The sequence below is a fragment of the Dunckerocampus dactyliophorus genome, chromosome 2 (assembly GCF_027744805.1).
Source record: "Dunckerocampus dactyliophorus isolate RoL2022-P2 chromosome 2, RoL_Ddac_1.1, whole genome shotgun sequence".
NCBI classification, from domain to species: Eukaryota; Metazoa; Chordata; class Actinopteri; order Syngnathiformes; family Syngnathidae; genus Dunckerocampus; species Dunckerocampus dactyliophorus.
This window is the reverse complement of record NC_072820.1, coordinates 11,396,385-11,413,289: the sequence shown is the minus strand read 5'-3', so window position 1 is coordinate 11,413,289 and position 16,905 is coordinate 11,396,385. Positions and strand designations below refer to the sequence as shown.

At 40.2% G+C, this 16,905-nt stretch overlaps 1 protein-coding gene across 4 annotated transcripts; it reads left to right on the top strand.

Moving 5' to 3' along the window:
* LOC129176822 (GRAM domain-containing protein 2B-like) lies at positions 1–16,803 on the top strand. 4 transcript variants are annotated; one of them, XM_054767259.1, is made up of 13 exons: positions 1–192; positions 4,019–4,153; positions 4,237–4,283; positions 5,655–5,726; positions 5,817–5,920; positions 5,982–6,071; positions 7,841–7,912; positions 8,785–8,847; positions 9,282–9,369; positions 11,519–11,566; positions 11,638–11,734; positions 11,968–12,078; positions 16,083–16,803. In XM_054767259.1, the coding sequence occupies exons 1-13, from the start codon at positions 155–157 to the stop codon at positions 16,096–16,098; spliced, it is 981 nt and encodes a 326-aa protein (XP_054623234.1). In that variant the 5' UTR covers positions 1–154; the 3' UTR covers positions 16,099–16,803. The 4 variants fall into 4 exon arrangements, with proteins under 4 accessions (XP_054623234.1, XP_054623233.1, XP_054623232.1 ...); XM_054767258.1 differs by having other exon boundaries at positions 4,237–4,294; positions 5,654–5,726; positions 11,519–11,560; XM_054767257.1 differs by having other exon boundaries at positions 4,237–4,294; positions 5,654–5,726.
* The last annotated feature ends 102 nt before the right edge of the window (positions 16,804–16,905 follow it).

Below are 16,905 nucleotides of genomic sequence, written 5' to 3'. Positions count from 1 at the left end.
TTTCAACCTTTCGCTTCTTCATGCTGACGCAGGAATGAAGTCCACAAACAGGCGCTTTGTGTTTGTAAACTTTTGACTTTTTTAAGTAATTTATGAGTATGCGCTACACGTGGGAAAGTGTGTGAGCGCAGTTTGTGTGTGTTTTTCTTTCACGATGAGTATGAGCAGGAAATTCTCATTGGACAGCTCTGTGTGAGTATGTTTGTTTTAATTATGTGCCTAGGACAGTGTGTTGTGTTTTCATGCCGTAGCTGACTGAGCACGATGGGTACACCCCATATTGTTGTAAGTGAAACTAAACTGGAAGTGAAACAATGAAAGAAGGCTTGGCCGTCACATTTTAGATCATAAGAATCAAGCTGGATGGGGTAGTTATCGACATCTTATCGACACTTATCGACACTTTTACTCAACACTTTCTCACAGCTCACCAGTTTTACAGTGCAAGGTGTTCTTTCACAACAAATAGCTATTCAGCTGATTTTGTGTGCGTGTGTTAGATGGAGGAATAAAACATGATAAACTAAAAATAAATATACAGTAGCTATAGTGCTTCATGTAATGTTTGGAAATATTAAATAATAATGCAATCCATATTGTAATGAAAATGAGATTTGTAATACCAAAATCATTGTTGTTAGCCATGAATTTCTGAATGTACTGTTTTACAAAAAAAATTGAAAGCGTATTGTTATTTTTCCATTACGATGTGAAATCATATTTATTTATTTGAATTCCTGAAAAACAAAAAAAATGAAGACCCTACCAAAAGTGACTGTTTCTATTAGTCATTTTCCAATTATATAACAACAGCATTTGTAGTTTCCATTCTAGTTCCAATTTGTTTAGTTTGATTGTGTTTCATTTTGCTGTTACAAAGCAATTTTAATGAGAATGAAATTTTTGGGCCGCACGGTGGTCTAGTGGTTAGCACGTTGGCCAACACAGAGCACAGCTTGGAGATCGGGAACACCTGGGTTTGATTCTCCCCTGGGCATTTCTGTGTGGAGTTTGCATGTTCTCCCCGTGTGCGCGTGGGTTTTCCTCCCACATTCCAAAAACATGCAGGTGAGGTTAATTGGTGACTCTAAATTGTCCATAGGTGTGAATGGTTGTTTGTCTATATGTGCCCTGCCATTGGCTGGTGACCAGTCCAGGGTGTACCCCGCCTGTCGCCCGAAGGCAGCTGGGATAGGCTCCAGCATGCCCCCGCGACCCTAATGAGGAAGAAGCGGTATAGAAAATGGATGGATGGATGAAAATTTTGTTTGTCTGCAAGGTGAAAGCTTAATAAATGACTGCAGCCCTTTAGAGTATGTACGGTGTTCCCTCATTTAGCGCGGGGATAGGTTCCCGAAATAGCCCACAATAATTGAAATCCACGAAGTAACCAACTTCTTTTTTTTTTTTACAATTATTATATACGTCTTAAGGCCGTAAAACCCCTCAACATACACTTTTCTCAGACAGGCAATAACATTTTCTCACATTTCTCTCTTTTTTTAAACACTCTCAAGTTTTCTCCTATGCACTACGCCTGGCATGATAACAAAGTAATTAATTAATCACACAATAAATTAAAATGAACTCAATCATTTTGCCCGCTTCCATATATTGTCATGTGCATGTGTGTCTGTTTTCGTCATCTCCTGCCCCCAAACAGGCTGGAAGAGAGTTCACTCTGTGTATTGCGGGGCTGTACGCTTAGCTTTTTGACGAAATGAAAAAAAATTAGGAGCAATGTGAAATTTCGTAAATAACACAGTTTTGTTATTAACACTCAAACAGCGTACACGGTAACACATTTGCACTCGTACATATAAACACAGCACCATCATAAGGCCTACAGTACATTTCCCTGGGACTGCGGTCCACAAATATTACGTATAACACAAACCCTGGCATACGACATCCTGTACACACATGTACTAAGCTACACACACCGTGGTTAGAACCAAACCAAGCGAGAACAATGTCTAAACGTTCTCCCTTGGTTACGTAGCAAACATAACTAAACGTTGAAGGAACCAACCAACAGAAACGTTGCCCTGTGGGCGCCGCTGGTACCTCCACACCACACTGGTTTGGTTTTTGATTGGCTGTTGTTTGGTTGCTGTGGGAACGATGACAGCGCCGACAATAAAGTTCATGTTTAGGCTGTAAATCGTATGAAAAATGTCTCAACATTTTACTTACAAGTTTATGTTAAGCACATGGAATTACATGTGTGAGATGGCGTACATAAACCTGCTTGCCATAGGCTACTAATTTGCTTGTAGTCTGTACAAAGTGTGGTGATTAAGTGACAATGTCAACCATTGGGATGCAATCAATACCACACATTCCATTGTCATGTTATTTACCTACAGTGTGTGTGTGTGTGTGTGTGTGTGTGTGTGTGTGTGCCATGTTGGCTTTAGAAACTGGATAGATAACCATCATCAAAATGATCATTTACACAATGAAAAGAAAATGTCACATGTTCTTGTAGCCATGTGACCATCTATTAGTGACATCAAATAAAGCATGCAATCCTTAAAAACTGCTACCAACAGCAAACTAATCATGGTTTCCTACAGACACTTTTGTTTGTTCTTTATTTGTGAATTGTCAATTTTGCATAATTGTTTTTTTTGTTTAGTTTAAAAAAAATCCGTATATTTAAAGTCAATTATTTGTGTTATTAGTTTTTAGTATTAACTGTTATACTACTTTCATTTTTTTCTTATTACTTTCTGCTTTTTTGTTTTATTTTTCCAGTTTTATTTTATATTTTGTTTCTACAATGTGCCGTTCACGGGCCCATAATAAATGCGGTTCACAAATGGCCCGCGGGCCGCACTTTCGGCATCCCTGGTTTACATATTTCACAGGGAGGGGGGGAGTCTTCACAAATGAGTGTGTCCATGCTGGGTTTTCGGAGCACTATCACTAAATGATCCCCGCTATAGGCAAAGGCTGGCTGCAGGCTTCCACAGCGGTGCACACACACCGGGCTTGTGGAGGTGTGCTCCAGCGGCATGTCTCCCGTGAGGCTTGTTGATTACACAGTAAATGCGCGCCGAAAGAAACACTTCCTCGCTTTCTCTTTTAACGCGCGCCGTGTAGGAATTCGGAGCGGGGTACAATGCATACAAATGAAAAAAAAAGTATTTTTAGCGCACGAGTGGGACATCAGTAGCATTCGCCTTTCCTGCAACGCTCCAGTATCCAACTGATAACATAGCTAGTTAGCTACGTCAGTGAGTGCATCTTGTGAGAGTTGCTGATGTGAACAAAGAAAAGTTGCAGGAGACTTGTAAATTTCTATACAGATGTGCGGAAATTTGAGTCGTGTAGCGCAACCCCCGGGCCGCGGCCCGGTACCAGGCCGTGGGTCATTTGGTACCGGGGCGCACAGAAAAAAAATAATTTCCATTTCATTTTTTTCTGTTTTATTTTGAAAAGTGGCCGGATTCTCTCTATTACATCCGTCTCACTTGACGCATGTCCATTGTGCGTGTGCTAACTTTATCTCATGCCGCACAGATAGACTACTACTGTATTTTTACCATTTTTCTTTCACCTAATATTTGGTCTCAAATGCTGATACTATGTGGGAATGCATAAAGGTAAGTTTTGATGACTTATTTAGTGCTAATGTGCACATTTGTCTCAAAGTAATTCATGCTAGCGATGTAATAATCTTTCTGGAAAAACTTGGCTGGAACTTAAACTAGTGGATGGTGGGTCGGCATTCATTTTGTGCTTTTAATTTGATGTTATTCATGTCTTATTTTTACACAATACATAATAAATAAGATAAATTAGATCGCTATAATGTACGAACCACCCCCCACACCCGGTCCACGGGAAATTTGTGGGAACACAAGCCGGTCCAGGGTCAAAAAATGTTGGGGACCACTGCTGTATGTGATAATTAAAGTATTGCTAAAAGAAAACATCTAATGTGGCCTAAGGCTTTAGCACAGTATGGATGGAGCATTAACTCAATGAATCTTGTCTTCTCTGTGGACAGCTGTCAGGATACAGCGGGACTCTTTAGCACCCGCAGAGGTTCCAACAAGCTCTGTAAGAAATACCGAACAGAAGGTGATGACGGACGGGACTTCCAAGAAGTAAATCAAAACCTCAATGGCAACCCAACTGCAAAGTATGGACTCCACCTTCATTCCCATCTAAGCGGGTCATGGTTCGAACATGTCATCTTACACATGAATGTCCTGTCCTTATCAGGGAGAGGACCATCATGGAGGAGAGCGCTGATCGGCCAGACGGTGCCATCAGTACCAGTGTACTTCCTGTTTTCTTTTCTGGCATCTTTTTTTCAGCTGTGTCAAAAATTTGAGATGAAACACCAATAATGCACTATTTGACTGACACTATAAGACAGTTACTTATTTACCAGTATGTTTATTATTGGGCCCCCCCACAATCGATGGGGCGGGGGAGGGGGCATTTTGCGCATTTGCACATTTGCGTGAGGCATAGAACACCACGTCAGCCCCTGACAACACACATAAGAGCATAAAATGGCAGAAATCATCCACTTACCTGTCAGTAACTGATGGTGTAATGGTACAGCTGCTGCCTTTTTAGGCACAGGGTGTGGGTTTGATCCCACTGTTAGATAGTTATTGTTTGTATTCTGTTAATTTGCTATTTTGCCCCGAAAATAATTTATTGAGCAGCTTGTTTCCCATGTACACGCATCTAACTAAATTCATGTTCATGTCAAATAGTAAAAAAAAAAAAAAAAATGTAATGGGTCAGGTAGGCCTTACAGATGTGGTGACCACAGCTGCCCAGAGGGGGCTCAATATGATTTTTTTCATGGGGCCCAGAATTCCCGATGGTGCCCCTGTTTGCGATACTGTCATTTTGTAATCAAATTCTACTTCGGGCCCCAATTCGGGCCACGGGCGGCCTCCAGTCCCTCTTATGTCGATGAATATGCTCACCAAACTGTTAGACTCTTGGTAAGCTGCAGTGCAGTTCTATACCACTGCGAAGTACAACCACAATAATAAAGATATTGTTAAATGAATAACACAACATTAGGTGTACCTGCACATTCTACAAAAATTAGGATAATGATGGGGGGGGTCTCAATGTAGCAATATGTTTATTATTGTAGTGGTAGTTTACCGTGGTGTGGAAGTGACATTTTGGTTACCTTATTTCTACTTTACTTAGTTCCCAAAATTGGCTAAATATACAGACGTATGTAATGTACAATAAACATATTCAAAATATAGTGTCTCACAAAAGTATACATGTATATTCTCAAGGGACTAATACTACACATAGAAGTGAAACCTGGATATTCTTTAGAGTAGACATTTTCAGTGGATAGTACATTTATACTGCTGTACAAGCTGTGCACTGACTACTCTACAGGATATGAGAATTTCCTTTCAGTAGTATTGTCTTTTGAGAAGAAACAGTATTAAAAATATTTTTTGAACTCACTTTTGCGAGATACTGAGGATACCTAAACTGTATAAGATATTATTAGCACATCTCTGACAAAACGAGAGTGATCTTTGTAAAGGCAGAATTGTTGTATTGAACATCATTACTGGTGTGTGTAGTACAGTACCTGCAAGGCAGTAGTAGCCAGTGAGCTTGTGTATTATTTGCTTCATTTCAGAGTTTCCTAAAACATGACAAAAACTTCCACAAACTGTTCCCAGAGGTCCCCGAAGGAGACAGCCTGACACACAGTGAGTGTAGAATTGATTTGGAGTGATTGTAGCCATTTCTCTGCGGTTATTTTGATGCAGGTGTTAAGGCTGCCTGTTCTTTCTTCACAGCTTTTGTTTGCACCCTGCAGAAGGAGGTGTTGTATTACGGCAAACTGTATGTTTCTGAAAACTACGTGTGTTTCCACTCATCCGTGCTGCTTAAAGACACCAAGGTAGGACCTCAGTAAATCAAGGTTGAAAGGAACACTTTTAGCTCAGCTGTGGCTCTTGCAGGTGGTGATTCCTCTATCCAGCGTGCAGGAGGTGAAGAAACATAACCCAGCTTTGTCCATGTTATCTATACAAACCGCTGATGGGGAGAAGGTCAGGACACATTCTTCTGTTGCATTTCATCAGTTAAACTTGCCCCAAATAGGCTGAATGGTCCCATCACATGGGTAAAAGCACTGGAACACACCATATCCATCTTACCAAGATATTTGGGACTATTCTATGCTTCCGCCTTTGTGGAAACAAGTTTGGGAAAAACCCCTTTCTGTTCTATAAAGGTCCATAAAGGAATGCTTGCAGGTGTTTGTTGTGGAAGAGCCCTCTTTGGCTCCAAACTACACTTTTAGAACCAAAACATATAAGAACACCACCAAGGGCTAGCGTATGTTACCAATAGTGGTTTAAAATAGTGGTCTATATTTGTCAAAATTCAAAGTTAAACTTGAATAAGATGATTCGCGTTCGTGGCTTTTACTCTCTGCTGTCTGGGATGTAGTGTGCATGCACGTACTGTACGTACACGCCTTTCACGCGTGCACAAACACAAAACCATCCTCAGAGAAGCAACTGACAACTTGCAGTCATTGAGTTGTTATGATCGGCCATGCCTTCAATAATAGCTAACGTGAGTATTTAATCACTATTATTAGCTGGCAACAAACACAACTCGTGATTATGTGCGTGTGTTACATGGCGTGGCTGGCAACGTCGGAACAGGAAGAGGGCAGGTTTGTAATCCTTGCTGTACAGTCGAAAGTTAGCACAACCCCCCTTCTTCAGGAAAAGTTCTGATACTTTGTTGTAAAACTCTCATCACCTTCCGGTGAGCTTGGATATACAATCCTCCACCTTGGCAGTCAAATTAATTAATTAATTAATTAATTCATTCATTCATTCATTCATTCAGCAAAGCTTAAAAATATCTTTAATTCATTTGACTTGCTGCTCTCCAGCTGGTGCTGCTGCTGCCAAAAATAAAAACACAGGCTTTTCCTGAAAGGATGTCTGTGACAAGCACCTTCCAGCTCACGCACGCCCCCGACCATCCAGGGGGAAGTGGGGTACTGCAGTGCCTCAGCATATAACAAATCTCTGTAGTTTGTGGTCCGATTAGCAGTGACGTCACACCTACATTCATAATATTACACAGGCTGTAGAAAGTCATGGTGTATAATAAATGTTTCTGCAACATTATATTATTGGCGACGTGGTGACAAACTGGCAGGCGCCATGATCCAACTCAGTGCCGTCAGACGGCAGGCTGGGCTTGCGCACTAAGCTGAGAGAAGATGGTCGCGACAGCCTCATCTTAGGCTTCTTCCCTGTATTTGATCAGCAAATTCAGATATTTTTATTTAAAAGTTAAACACCATTGGAATCATACAGAAAATACATTCATAACACAGTTCAATTGACAAATATTAATATTTATTTATGTTTTCATCTTTTTTTTAGTCATGACAGGGGCAGACATCACCTTTAAATCCATCAAATATATTAGAGATGAACAAGAAGAGGTGTCCAATAACATTTGTCCGCTCGTTTATCCGGATGAATGGACAAAAATTTGGTCACATTTCTTATTTCCTGTAAGTGTGCCTGTTGTAAGTGTCCCAGAACTTATGTCCTTGTGCAATACATATTTTAAAAAACCTCTACATAAAAAGGCATGAAATGTGCACGCTGACTAAGAGCTGTGAGTTCATAATAGCAGCGTGCACGTGTACATGTACATGCAATAGCTTAAAGGAAGTTGAAAGAAAATGAGTTCATTTTCCTGCGATGTTGCCAACAGTCATGGCATTACCTTCCTTCTTGCTAATGTGACGAGTTATTTCCTCTTCTCCTGTATCCTCCTTCAGTATTTCTTTGTGTCTTTGTGGAACCGAGAGATGTGTTACAACCTCCTCCAGAGGCTCTGCTCACAGGAACAGGTGGGTGTGCCGCATCGCGTACATGCATATCCGGTGGCGGTTCGAGACCCAAATTCAAACAATCCCCGCAAATTCCTTGCAACTTGCACATTTTGGCCAATGGTTGTGATTTTTGCCAATCAAAGTACTGTCTAACCCAGGGGTGTCCAAACTTTGATATTTTGTAAACCAACGCATGTGGCTATGCTAAGAAGTCAAAAACTGCATCTCAGCTTTGTGATATAGGTGAAAGAGCTCTTTTTTTTCTTTTTCCTGGTAAAATTGCAACTCTTTTCTTGTTCAAATATGACTTTTTTCCTTAATATTTTGACTTTATTTTCTTAAAATGAGTTGGGGTTTTTTCCATTTCTGCTGCTTTTTTTCAACTTTCTTTTTATAAATCTCCTCCTCGTAATTATGACTTTATTCCCATAATATGTTGACTTTATTCTCATAACATGATAACTTTTTCCGCAACCTAATTTTCCAAAAATTACAACTTAATTTGTTGTTTTGTTTGTTTTTCATATTACAACTTAAAAAAAAATAAAGCCTTTCTTTAATATTTCCACTTTATGCTACTAAAATGACATTATTTTTCCTTATAATATTACAACGCTATTCCTGTAAAAATTACAACTTTTTAGTGGTAATTCCATTTTTGCTGTTTTGCTGTTGTTTGGGTTTTTTTTTTTTGGTTTTCTTGTTAAATTATACTTTAAGAATGTGCTGTGGGCCGATAAAAAATAGGCGCAGGCCGCAAATGCCCCCCGGGCCGCACTTTGAACACCCCCGGTCTAACCAATCTAGAACCGCCACTGTGCATACCGGTGGACTTCGTAGCAACAAGACATGCCTGTTTCTTTTAAAATGCTGCTTCTTTGACAACACAGGAAGGCAGTGTCCACAGCAGCGCTCAGGAATCCTCTGCTGAGAATGACACTGATTACAATCTGGTGGGTTTAATGCTGCAGTAAACAGGCTATCACCTTACCGCGTCTTGATGACAAAATGCATTATTCTACGATGGAACACAATCCATTCCAAGATGCAGGTTGAGACTGGTCAGACTTCCAAACAGTTGGTCCCCTCGGGATCAATAAACATAATTTGTTCTAGGGTTAAACTGTAAATGTAACCTTTGTTAACTATATAGGCCGCATTTTAAGGAACTTTTTAACATTCTCGTGTAAAAAAAAAAATACAAAAAATTTGCCACTGTTCATATTAAAAAGTAAAAACAGAAACAGTTCATTTGATTTGCTTTGTAAATATGCCTCATGTATCTACTGTAATTTTGTAACATTTTTAACTGTCACACAAGTGGAAAAAGAAGTTGTAAAATGCAATAATAATAATAAACCCTTTAAACTTGTCTACTTATCCACAGGTGTCCAGTCTGCCCTTTGGGAAGAGTGAAGATCATGATCAGAATGGCAGTTATGTGGATGGCATCTTTCCCCCACCAGCTAATGGAGGTGTGTGCAACTTCCTGTTTGCAGCGTTTGGTCATATGACAAAATATATACAGTACATTATATCACAAAATCTTACAACTCAGCAACTTGTTTTATGGAAGTACCTTCTCAGAAATGACAGTTGTTTATACTTTAGAGTAGTCAGTGTCCAGCTTGATAGACTTACTATTCACTGAAAAGGAATCAACACACAGCCATTATTGTCTAAATAGCTGGTAACACCAGTGAGTACAAAGATAATCTTGTCTTGCCTACAGGCAAGCATGTGTGGTTGTAGCATCGTGGTCTGGGGCTGCATGAGTGGTGCTGGCACCCGGGAGCTGCGGTTCATTGAGGGAAACATGAATTCCAACATGTACTGTGACATTCCGAAGCAGCGCATGATCCCCTCCCTTGGGAAAGGCAGTTTTAAGTGGCCCGAACACACCTCCAAGATGACAAACACCTTGCGGAGGAGGCTGTAGGTGACGGAGTGGCCAAGTATGTCTCCTGATATCAAGCCAATTGAGCACCTGTGGGGCATCCTCAAGCAGAAGGAAGAAGGAGGTGCAGGGGCTATGATGTCATTGTGGAGGAGTGGATTCCAGTAACAGCCTGTACAGCTCTGGTGAATTCCATGCCCAAGAGGATTAAGGCTCGAGAACAATGGTGCTCACATTAACTATTGGCATTTTCAACACGATTTGGACATGTTCACTCACCGTGAGGTGTACTCACCTGTGTTGCCAGCTATGTAGAAAATGATGACTGAGTTGACTTATTTTCAGAGTATAGCAAGTCTACACCGTTAACAGGTACTACTCTAAAGCATAGGCAAGTTTCATTTGTATAGTATTCTATCTTGAGAATATATAATAAAATGGTTGCTGAAATGTGAGGTGCATACTCACTTTTGTGAGATGTTGCAGGTTCTCTGACTTAGTCCAGCGGTGTCCAAAGTGTGGCCCAGGAGCCATTTGCAGCCCGTGGCACATTCTAAAAATAATTTTACTAAATCTAAAAAATTTTTTACAATAAAACAACAAAAAAAAAACAGCAAAAATTGAAAGTTTTGTAGTAATTTTACATGAAAAAATTTTAGTAGCATAACGTTCAAGTATTAATGAAAGACGTAATTTTTAAAAAACTAATATTATGTAAAACAAAAAAACGAGGACTAAAGTTCTAATTTTCGATAAATTGGGCTGGGGAAAAAGTTATAATGTTACAAGAACAGTCAAAATATGATGTCAAAGTCCAAATTACAGGAAGAAAGAATGAAATAGTTGTAAAAAAAAAAAAAAAAACACACACACACACACACACACAAAATAAAGTTAAAATATTCCGAGAAAAAAGTCGTATGCCAATGAGGAAAAAAGGTGCAATTTTGCAAGAATAAACTCGTAATATTATGAGGAAAAATGAAGAATAAATGTAAAAAAAATATAGAAAAATAAAGAAAAAATGAGTTCTTTTTTTTTTAAAGTCGTTATATTATGAGAAACAAATAAAACAAAGTTGTAATTTTTTGGAAACTTAGGTTGGGGGAAAAGTTATAATATATTATAACTTTTCCCCCAACCTAATTTTAAAATAATTTTAATTTTTAATAAGTTAAAATAAATAAAAAATTCAAATATGAATTTTTTTTATTTATTCATTTATTATTTTTATTTGATTTATTTTATGGGAATGAAGTTAGAATATTATGGAGTCAAAATATTATGGGAATAAGTCATAATATTACGAAAAGAACATTTACAAAGATTATTTAAGACAAAAATTGAAATATTTGGAAAATTTCCACAAAAAAAAAACACCCAGCAAAAATGGGGGGAAAAGAGCAAAGTTAATACTAATATCCGCTTTTTACTCTAAACCACAAAGAGATAGAGATTTTTCTCGAAATACACAGTTTATGTATATGACGTCACAGCATATCTACATGTGTTGGCTTACAAAATATCAAAGTGGCCCTTGCATCCTTTCATTTTTAAGTATGTGGCCCTCAGTGGAAAACGTTTGGACATCCCTGGCTTAGTTGAAGAAGAAATATTGGATTTGCTTATGAAATGATTAAAACAGTAGCTCCATTGTAGCGCTTCAGTGCCTTCTTTTAGCCTGTTGGTTTTCAATAGTACTCATCTTTGCACTTCTTGTTTATCAGATGGTCCTGTGAGCACATCCACAAGAGAAGAGGTGGAGGACGGTGTGTGTAAGGACTCTACGATACAAATTCTCCTCAATGAGTCGTAGAAGGAATTCTAATCAATTTGTCTCCATCAGCATCATTGTGGCTTTGGAGGGTCATGGAGGACATCACCTTTTTTTTCCTCCGACAAAGTGTGAATTTCAGCATGGTCTTCTACATCTACGTGATTTTGTGAGTATACTATTGTTTGTAAAAGTATGCTGACGGAAAGCCTGAGAATAGCAGTAGTCTTTCTTATTGTGGTTTACTTCATTCATTGCCATGTAAAAGAATTCCATTGGGCATTTCCTGCTATTATTTCCTGCTTCACTCTAGCACATTTTCATAGCAGGTTTGTTCTTTCTATGCATTTTCCATGCAGTACCACAAGTGTGCGTGTCTGTGATGATGCTGTGTGTTTGTAGGGTGGTGCTGCTGCTGTTGGTATCCACTTACATTGGCTTCCGGATAATTGCGCTGGAGGAGCAGCTGAATACTTTAGGAGCTCTCACGGAGCTGTCCTTGCACCACAGAAAGTGAGTTCACGCACTAGCACGCCACGCTAACACGTTTATGGTTCAAACTGGTTTTAAAACCATCACTGACGAGATGATCGGATTAAACAAGAACAGCACGGCGGACTACCTGTTAGCCACTGAAGCTGAGCAAAAGATAAGTGATTACATTCCACCACAGTCACACCCTTTTTTGTGTTTGAAAATGTCAGTCACCAGTCAATGTAGCCACTCTTCAAATATGCTCCATATTTTAGAGTAATAGCAGAAATAAAAATGTGTGACGCTTGCTGGAGCTCTTCTCAGCCTGAAGGCTACTTTCACATCGTTGTTAAGATGACACACCACAAACAGTGTTTTTTTTACTAGCACACTTCTAACACTACATTAGCATGGCACATGAGGGTAAAAACCATTCACACTTAAACAAAAACATAAGTTACGGAAAATGCTTACTAGATGAATGTTATATAAAATTAAAAGGTTATCACGTATTATTCACTACTTATTGCCTATTGCTCAAATAATAAGAAGAATGAGTCGTGTGTGTCAGTGATGATCAGTCAGTGTTATAATGACACTTGCAATAATAATAATAATAATATAATTCATTCATTCATTCTAAATCAATAACGTCCTGTCAGGCAAGGACAGTTCCATCACCGTGGCAGAGATATCTGGGGTAGTCAAAACGCTCCCCAGTGGCAAAGCTCCGGGGGTGGACGTGTTTCGCCCTGAATTCCTCAAGGAATTCCTCAAGGCTCTGGATGTTGGGGGACTGTCGTGGCTGACACGTCTCTTCAACATTGCGTGGAAGTCGGGAACAGTACCTCTGGATTGGCAGAACGGGGTGGTGGTGGTCCCCCTTTTCAAGAAGGATGACCGGAGGGTGTGTTCCAACTACAGGGGGATCACACTCCTCAGCCTCCCTGGGAAAGTTTATTTCAGGGTGCTGGAGAGAAGGGTACGACCATTAGTCGAACCTCGGCTACAGGAGGTGCAATGTGGTTTTCTTCCCGGTCGTGGAATACCAGACCAGCTCTACACCCTTGCGAGGATACTGGAGGGCACATGGGAGTTTGCCCAACTGGTCTACATGTGCTTTGTAGACTTGGAAAAGGCATTTGACCGTGTCCTTTGCAGACAATGTGGTCCTGATGGCCTCTTTGGGCTGTGACCTTCAGCGTTTACTGGGGCAGTTTGCATCTGAGTGTGAAGCTTCTGGGATGAGATTCAGCACCTCCAAATCTGAGGCCATGGTTCTCAGTCGGAAAAGGGTGGATTGCTCCCTCCAGGTTGGGAATGAGGTCCTGCCCCAGGTGGACGAGTTCAAGTATCTTGCGGTCTTCTTCACGAGTGAGGGATGGTTGGAGCGTGAGGTCGACAGGCGGATTGGTGCAGCGTCTGCATTAATGTGGTCGCTGTACCGGATCGTCGTGGTGAAGAGAGAGCTGAGCCAGAAGGCAAAGCTCTCAAATTACCGGTCGATCTATGTTCCCACCCTCACCTATGGTCATGAGCTTTGGGTCATGACCGAAAGAACGAGATTGCAGATACAAGAGGCTGAAATAAGTTTCCTCCATAGGGTGGCTGGACTCACCCTAAGAGACAGGGTGAGGAGCTCAGTCATCCTGGAGGGGCTCAGATTAGAGCCGATGCTCCTTCACATCAAGAGGAGCCAGTTGAGGTGGCTCAGGCATCTAGTCCGGATGCCTCCCTGATGCCTCCCTGGTGAGGTGTTCCGGGCATGCCCAGCTGGGAGAAGGCCCCGAGGCAGACCTAGGACACGCTGGAGGGATTATGTCTCACAGCTGGCCTGGGAACGCCTTGGTGTCCTCCCGGTGGCGCTGAAGAAAGTGGCCTGGGACAGGGAAGTCTGGGCTGGCCTACTGAGACTGCTGCTCCCGCGACCCGGACCCGGATAAGTGGAGGAAAATGGATGGAAAAATAATCATTTTCAAGAAAGATATAGTTTGTTTTTAACAAATAAAAATTTCATTTGATGCCTGTCGTAGAGTAATATGAATACATGGGAAATTAATTGTTCAATAATATATTTTTTAGTTCAAAACAACATACAGTAATTAACAAAATAAAATAATTCTAATATTTTTGTTCTAGAAATGTGGTGTATATAGAGTATAAATTGAGAGTCCAAGGTTATGATAGCACAGGTGTATCCAACTTGCAGCACTATTAAAGCTACAGTACTTTGACAAAAAGCAAGTCCCGGTGAGCCATTTTGTGACGGCCAACATTTAAATTGTACTTTATTTACAAAGCACATCTCCACTCAGTGTGCTCATTTGTCATGTTTGAATTGAACTACTAAGAGGTAAAGCAAAGATTCTGTGGTGAACTACTCAGCATCAGCTGGTTAGCTACTGCTAGCATACGAGACCCCTGCGATAGCGTCACGATCTTTAAAGCTGGACACACTACGTGTTTATGTTGAACAACTTCGACACACATCTAGTGTATTCAAGAGAAGCCATAAGTATTATAATGATAACGACAGAGCAAGAGTGTTAAGTGACACTTAAAGTAAGTTAGCATGTATCCCATGAACTTGATCGCCACTTGTAACTCGCCCCTGAGACAAAAACGAGCTAGGTAGCTTCCGCCAGAGAGGCAGTGACTGCCAGGAAAAATGTGTAAACAAAAATGCCACAAAGTGGAATGAGATTGAAAAGTGAGCGATTGCACCGGCTGGCATAGATAAGCTTTGCATGTGACAACAGCTGTCGTCAGCTGACTACACATTTTACTGACTATTCTTCAGTCTCACGATAAAAAGGAACAAAGTGAACGTCAACACAAGACGTGTTGCGTACTTTTATCTGGTCACACATGCGTAAGTGCCAACAGGGCAGACAGGCAAGGCAAGGCAAGTTTATTTATAGAGCACCATTCGTACACAAGGTAATTCAAAATGCTTTACAGAAAAGAAGGGTAAAATCACTTCATCAAATCATTCTGTAAAAACATAAAATCATTCTAAAATCATTACAGAAAATTCCATAAATTATTCCATAAAACAAACAAATTCATAATTAAAAATGAAGAGTGTAGATAAAATACTTACACTTGTCAAATGCACAGTGAATTTCTATTCTATTAGTCTTTTCAACCTGGATCTGAACCTTGCCAAAGCTGAGGATTGTCGCACATCTTCCTGAACACTATTCAAGATTTTGGCAGCATAAAACTGAAAGGCAGCCTCACCATGTTTAGTCCTGACTCTGGGCACCCGCAGGAGACCCTTGCCATAACCTGTGTCACTGTGCTGTCATTAACGAGTCTTCCCTGAACAACTGCAGAACCAATTGTGGTTTGGGTGTTACAGAAAGAAAACACAAATGTGATCGGACAAAACAGCATCCACAACGTTCACATTTGAAATAGAAACACCCTTAGTAATGATCAAACCAAGAGTGCGCCCTCTGCTGTGGGTGGGATCAGTCACATGCTGAGTTAGACCAAACATTTCAAGGACAGCAGTGAGTTCTTTAGCATGCCTGTCATGAGCTACATCCACATGCACGTTCAAGTCCCCTCTAATGACCAAAGGCGATTCCGGTGCATGCTCACCAAAACAAAAGCACAGACAAACATTTTTGTGACATTTAAAATTGTTTTCAAAAACATTGTGTGTAGAAAATATGCTATATACTGTATGTATCTATATAGCATATATAAATTCATACAATATATTACTTAAAAGTGAAGAAACCCTCATTTTTAAGGCGTGGCGGCTTTTATTTTATTACACAAACAACTGCATGTAGCGGAAACCCTGATAATAATTATAATAAATACAATTTTGACATTTCCACAAGCAAAGGTAAAAAAAAAAAACACACGTGATCCTAAAAAGGGTCATGAAAGGCGCGTGGATGGGTGGATTTAAAAGGAGTGTTGGACGATATTGATTAGATTGTAATTCAGCTGTAAAAAAAAATTAATAATCCTTTCCTTGTACCTTCTCAATAACTCTCGTGGTGTCTTGTCTTTTTTTTTTTTAGCTATCAAGAAACATAGCCAGGGGCAACAACCACCACACAACGTCTTCCAACAAGTCCCTGCTAAGTGTCACTCTCAATTGAATAAGATGTTTGGCACACTGTATAAATAGCATTTCTTTTTCAAGGAGCAGAGCGTGTGGCGCTGGAATTTAAATTGTGCTGAGTTTGTGCTATTTTTCTACAGAACTGCGTGTCAGCAATAAGACGCTTGCTAAAGTCACTTACAGTGGAGATGATTGTGTTGGCCGAAAGAAGACATGAGGACAATCAGGGACATACTCACTGTCGTTGCTGCTCTCCATAAGCGGACCACGTGGAAGCACTTTGAGTGTGACAGTTTCGACAGTTTCAATTCCATAGGCTTTTGAATATAGTGGAACCTCGCCCCGTTTTTTATGAAAATGATGCTAAAAAAAAAAAAGATGCTCACCGTACGGTCAAACAGTGCGACAACAAACTAGTCCATGGAGTCTGTTCTTTTTTATATGTGCATTAAATACGACTGCATACAAATTACAAGTCCCAGAACATTGATGAAGACGGTGAGAAACACTACTGATTTCAAGAAATAACATGCATAGCAAAGTACGACGGTAGCGTCTGTTACAATAGGATTGTAATGTAAAGTTTCCTTTGTTAACGAATGGTGATAGTGAGCCAGGCCAGTGTGTGCCATGATTTTACCTGCTGCTGAAGTTTACAATAAAGTTGGAGTACCCACCTCCTCCCTCCGCTCGTCACTGTGTTCACCGAGAGCCTTCGATAAAAGCAAAAAACATGTTAAATGTTAATTTATTCATTTCATTTCGCTTCGTTTTTTCAG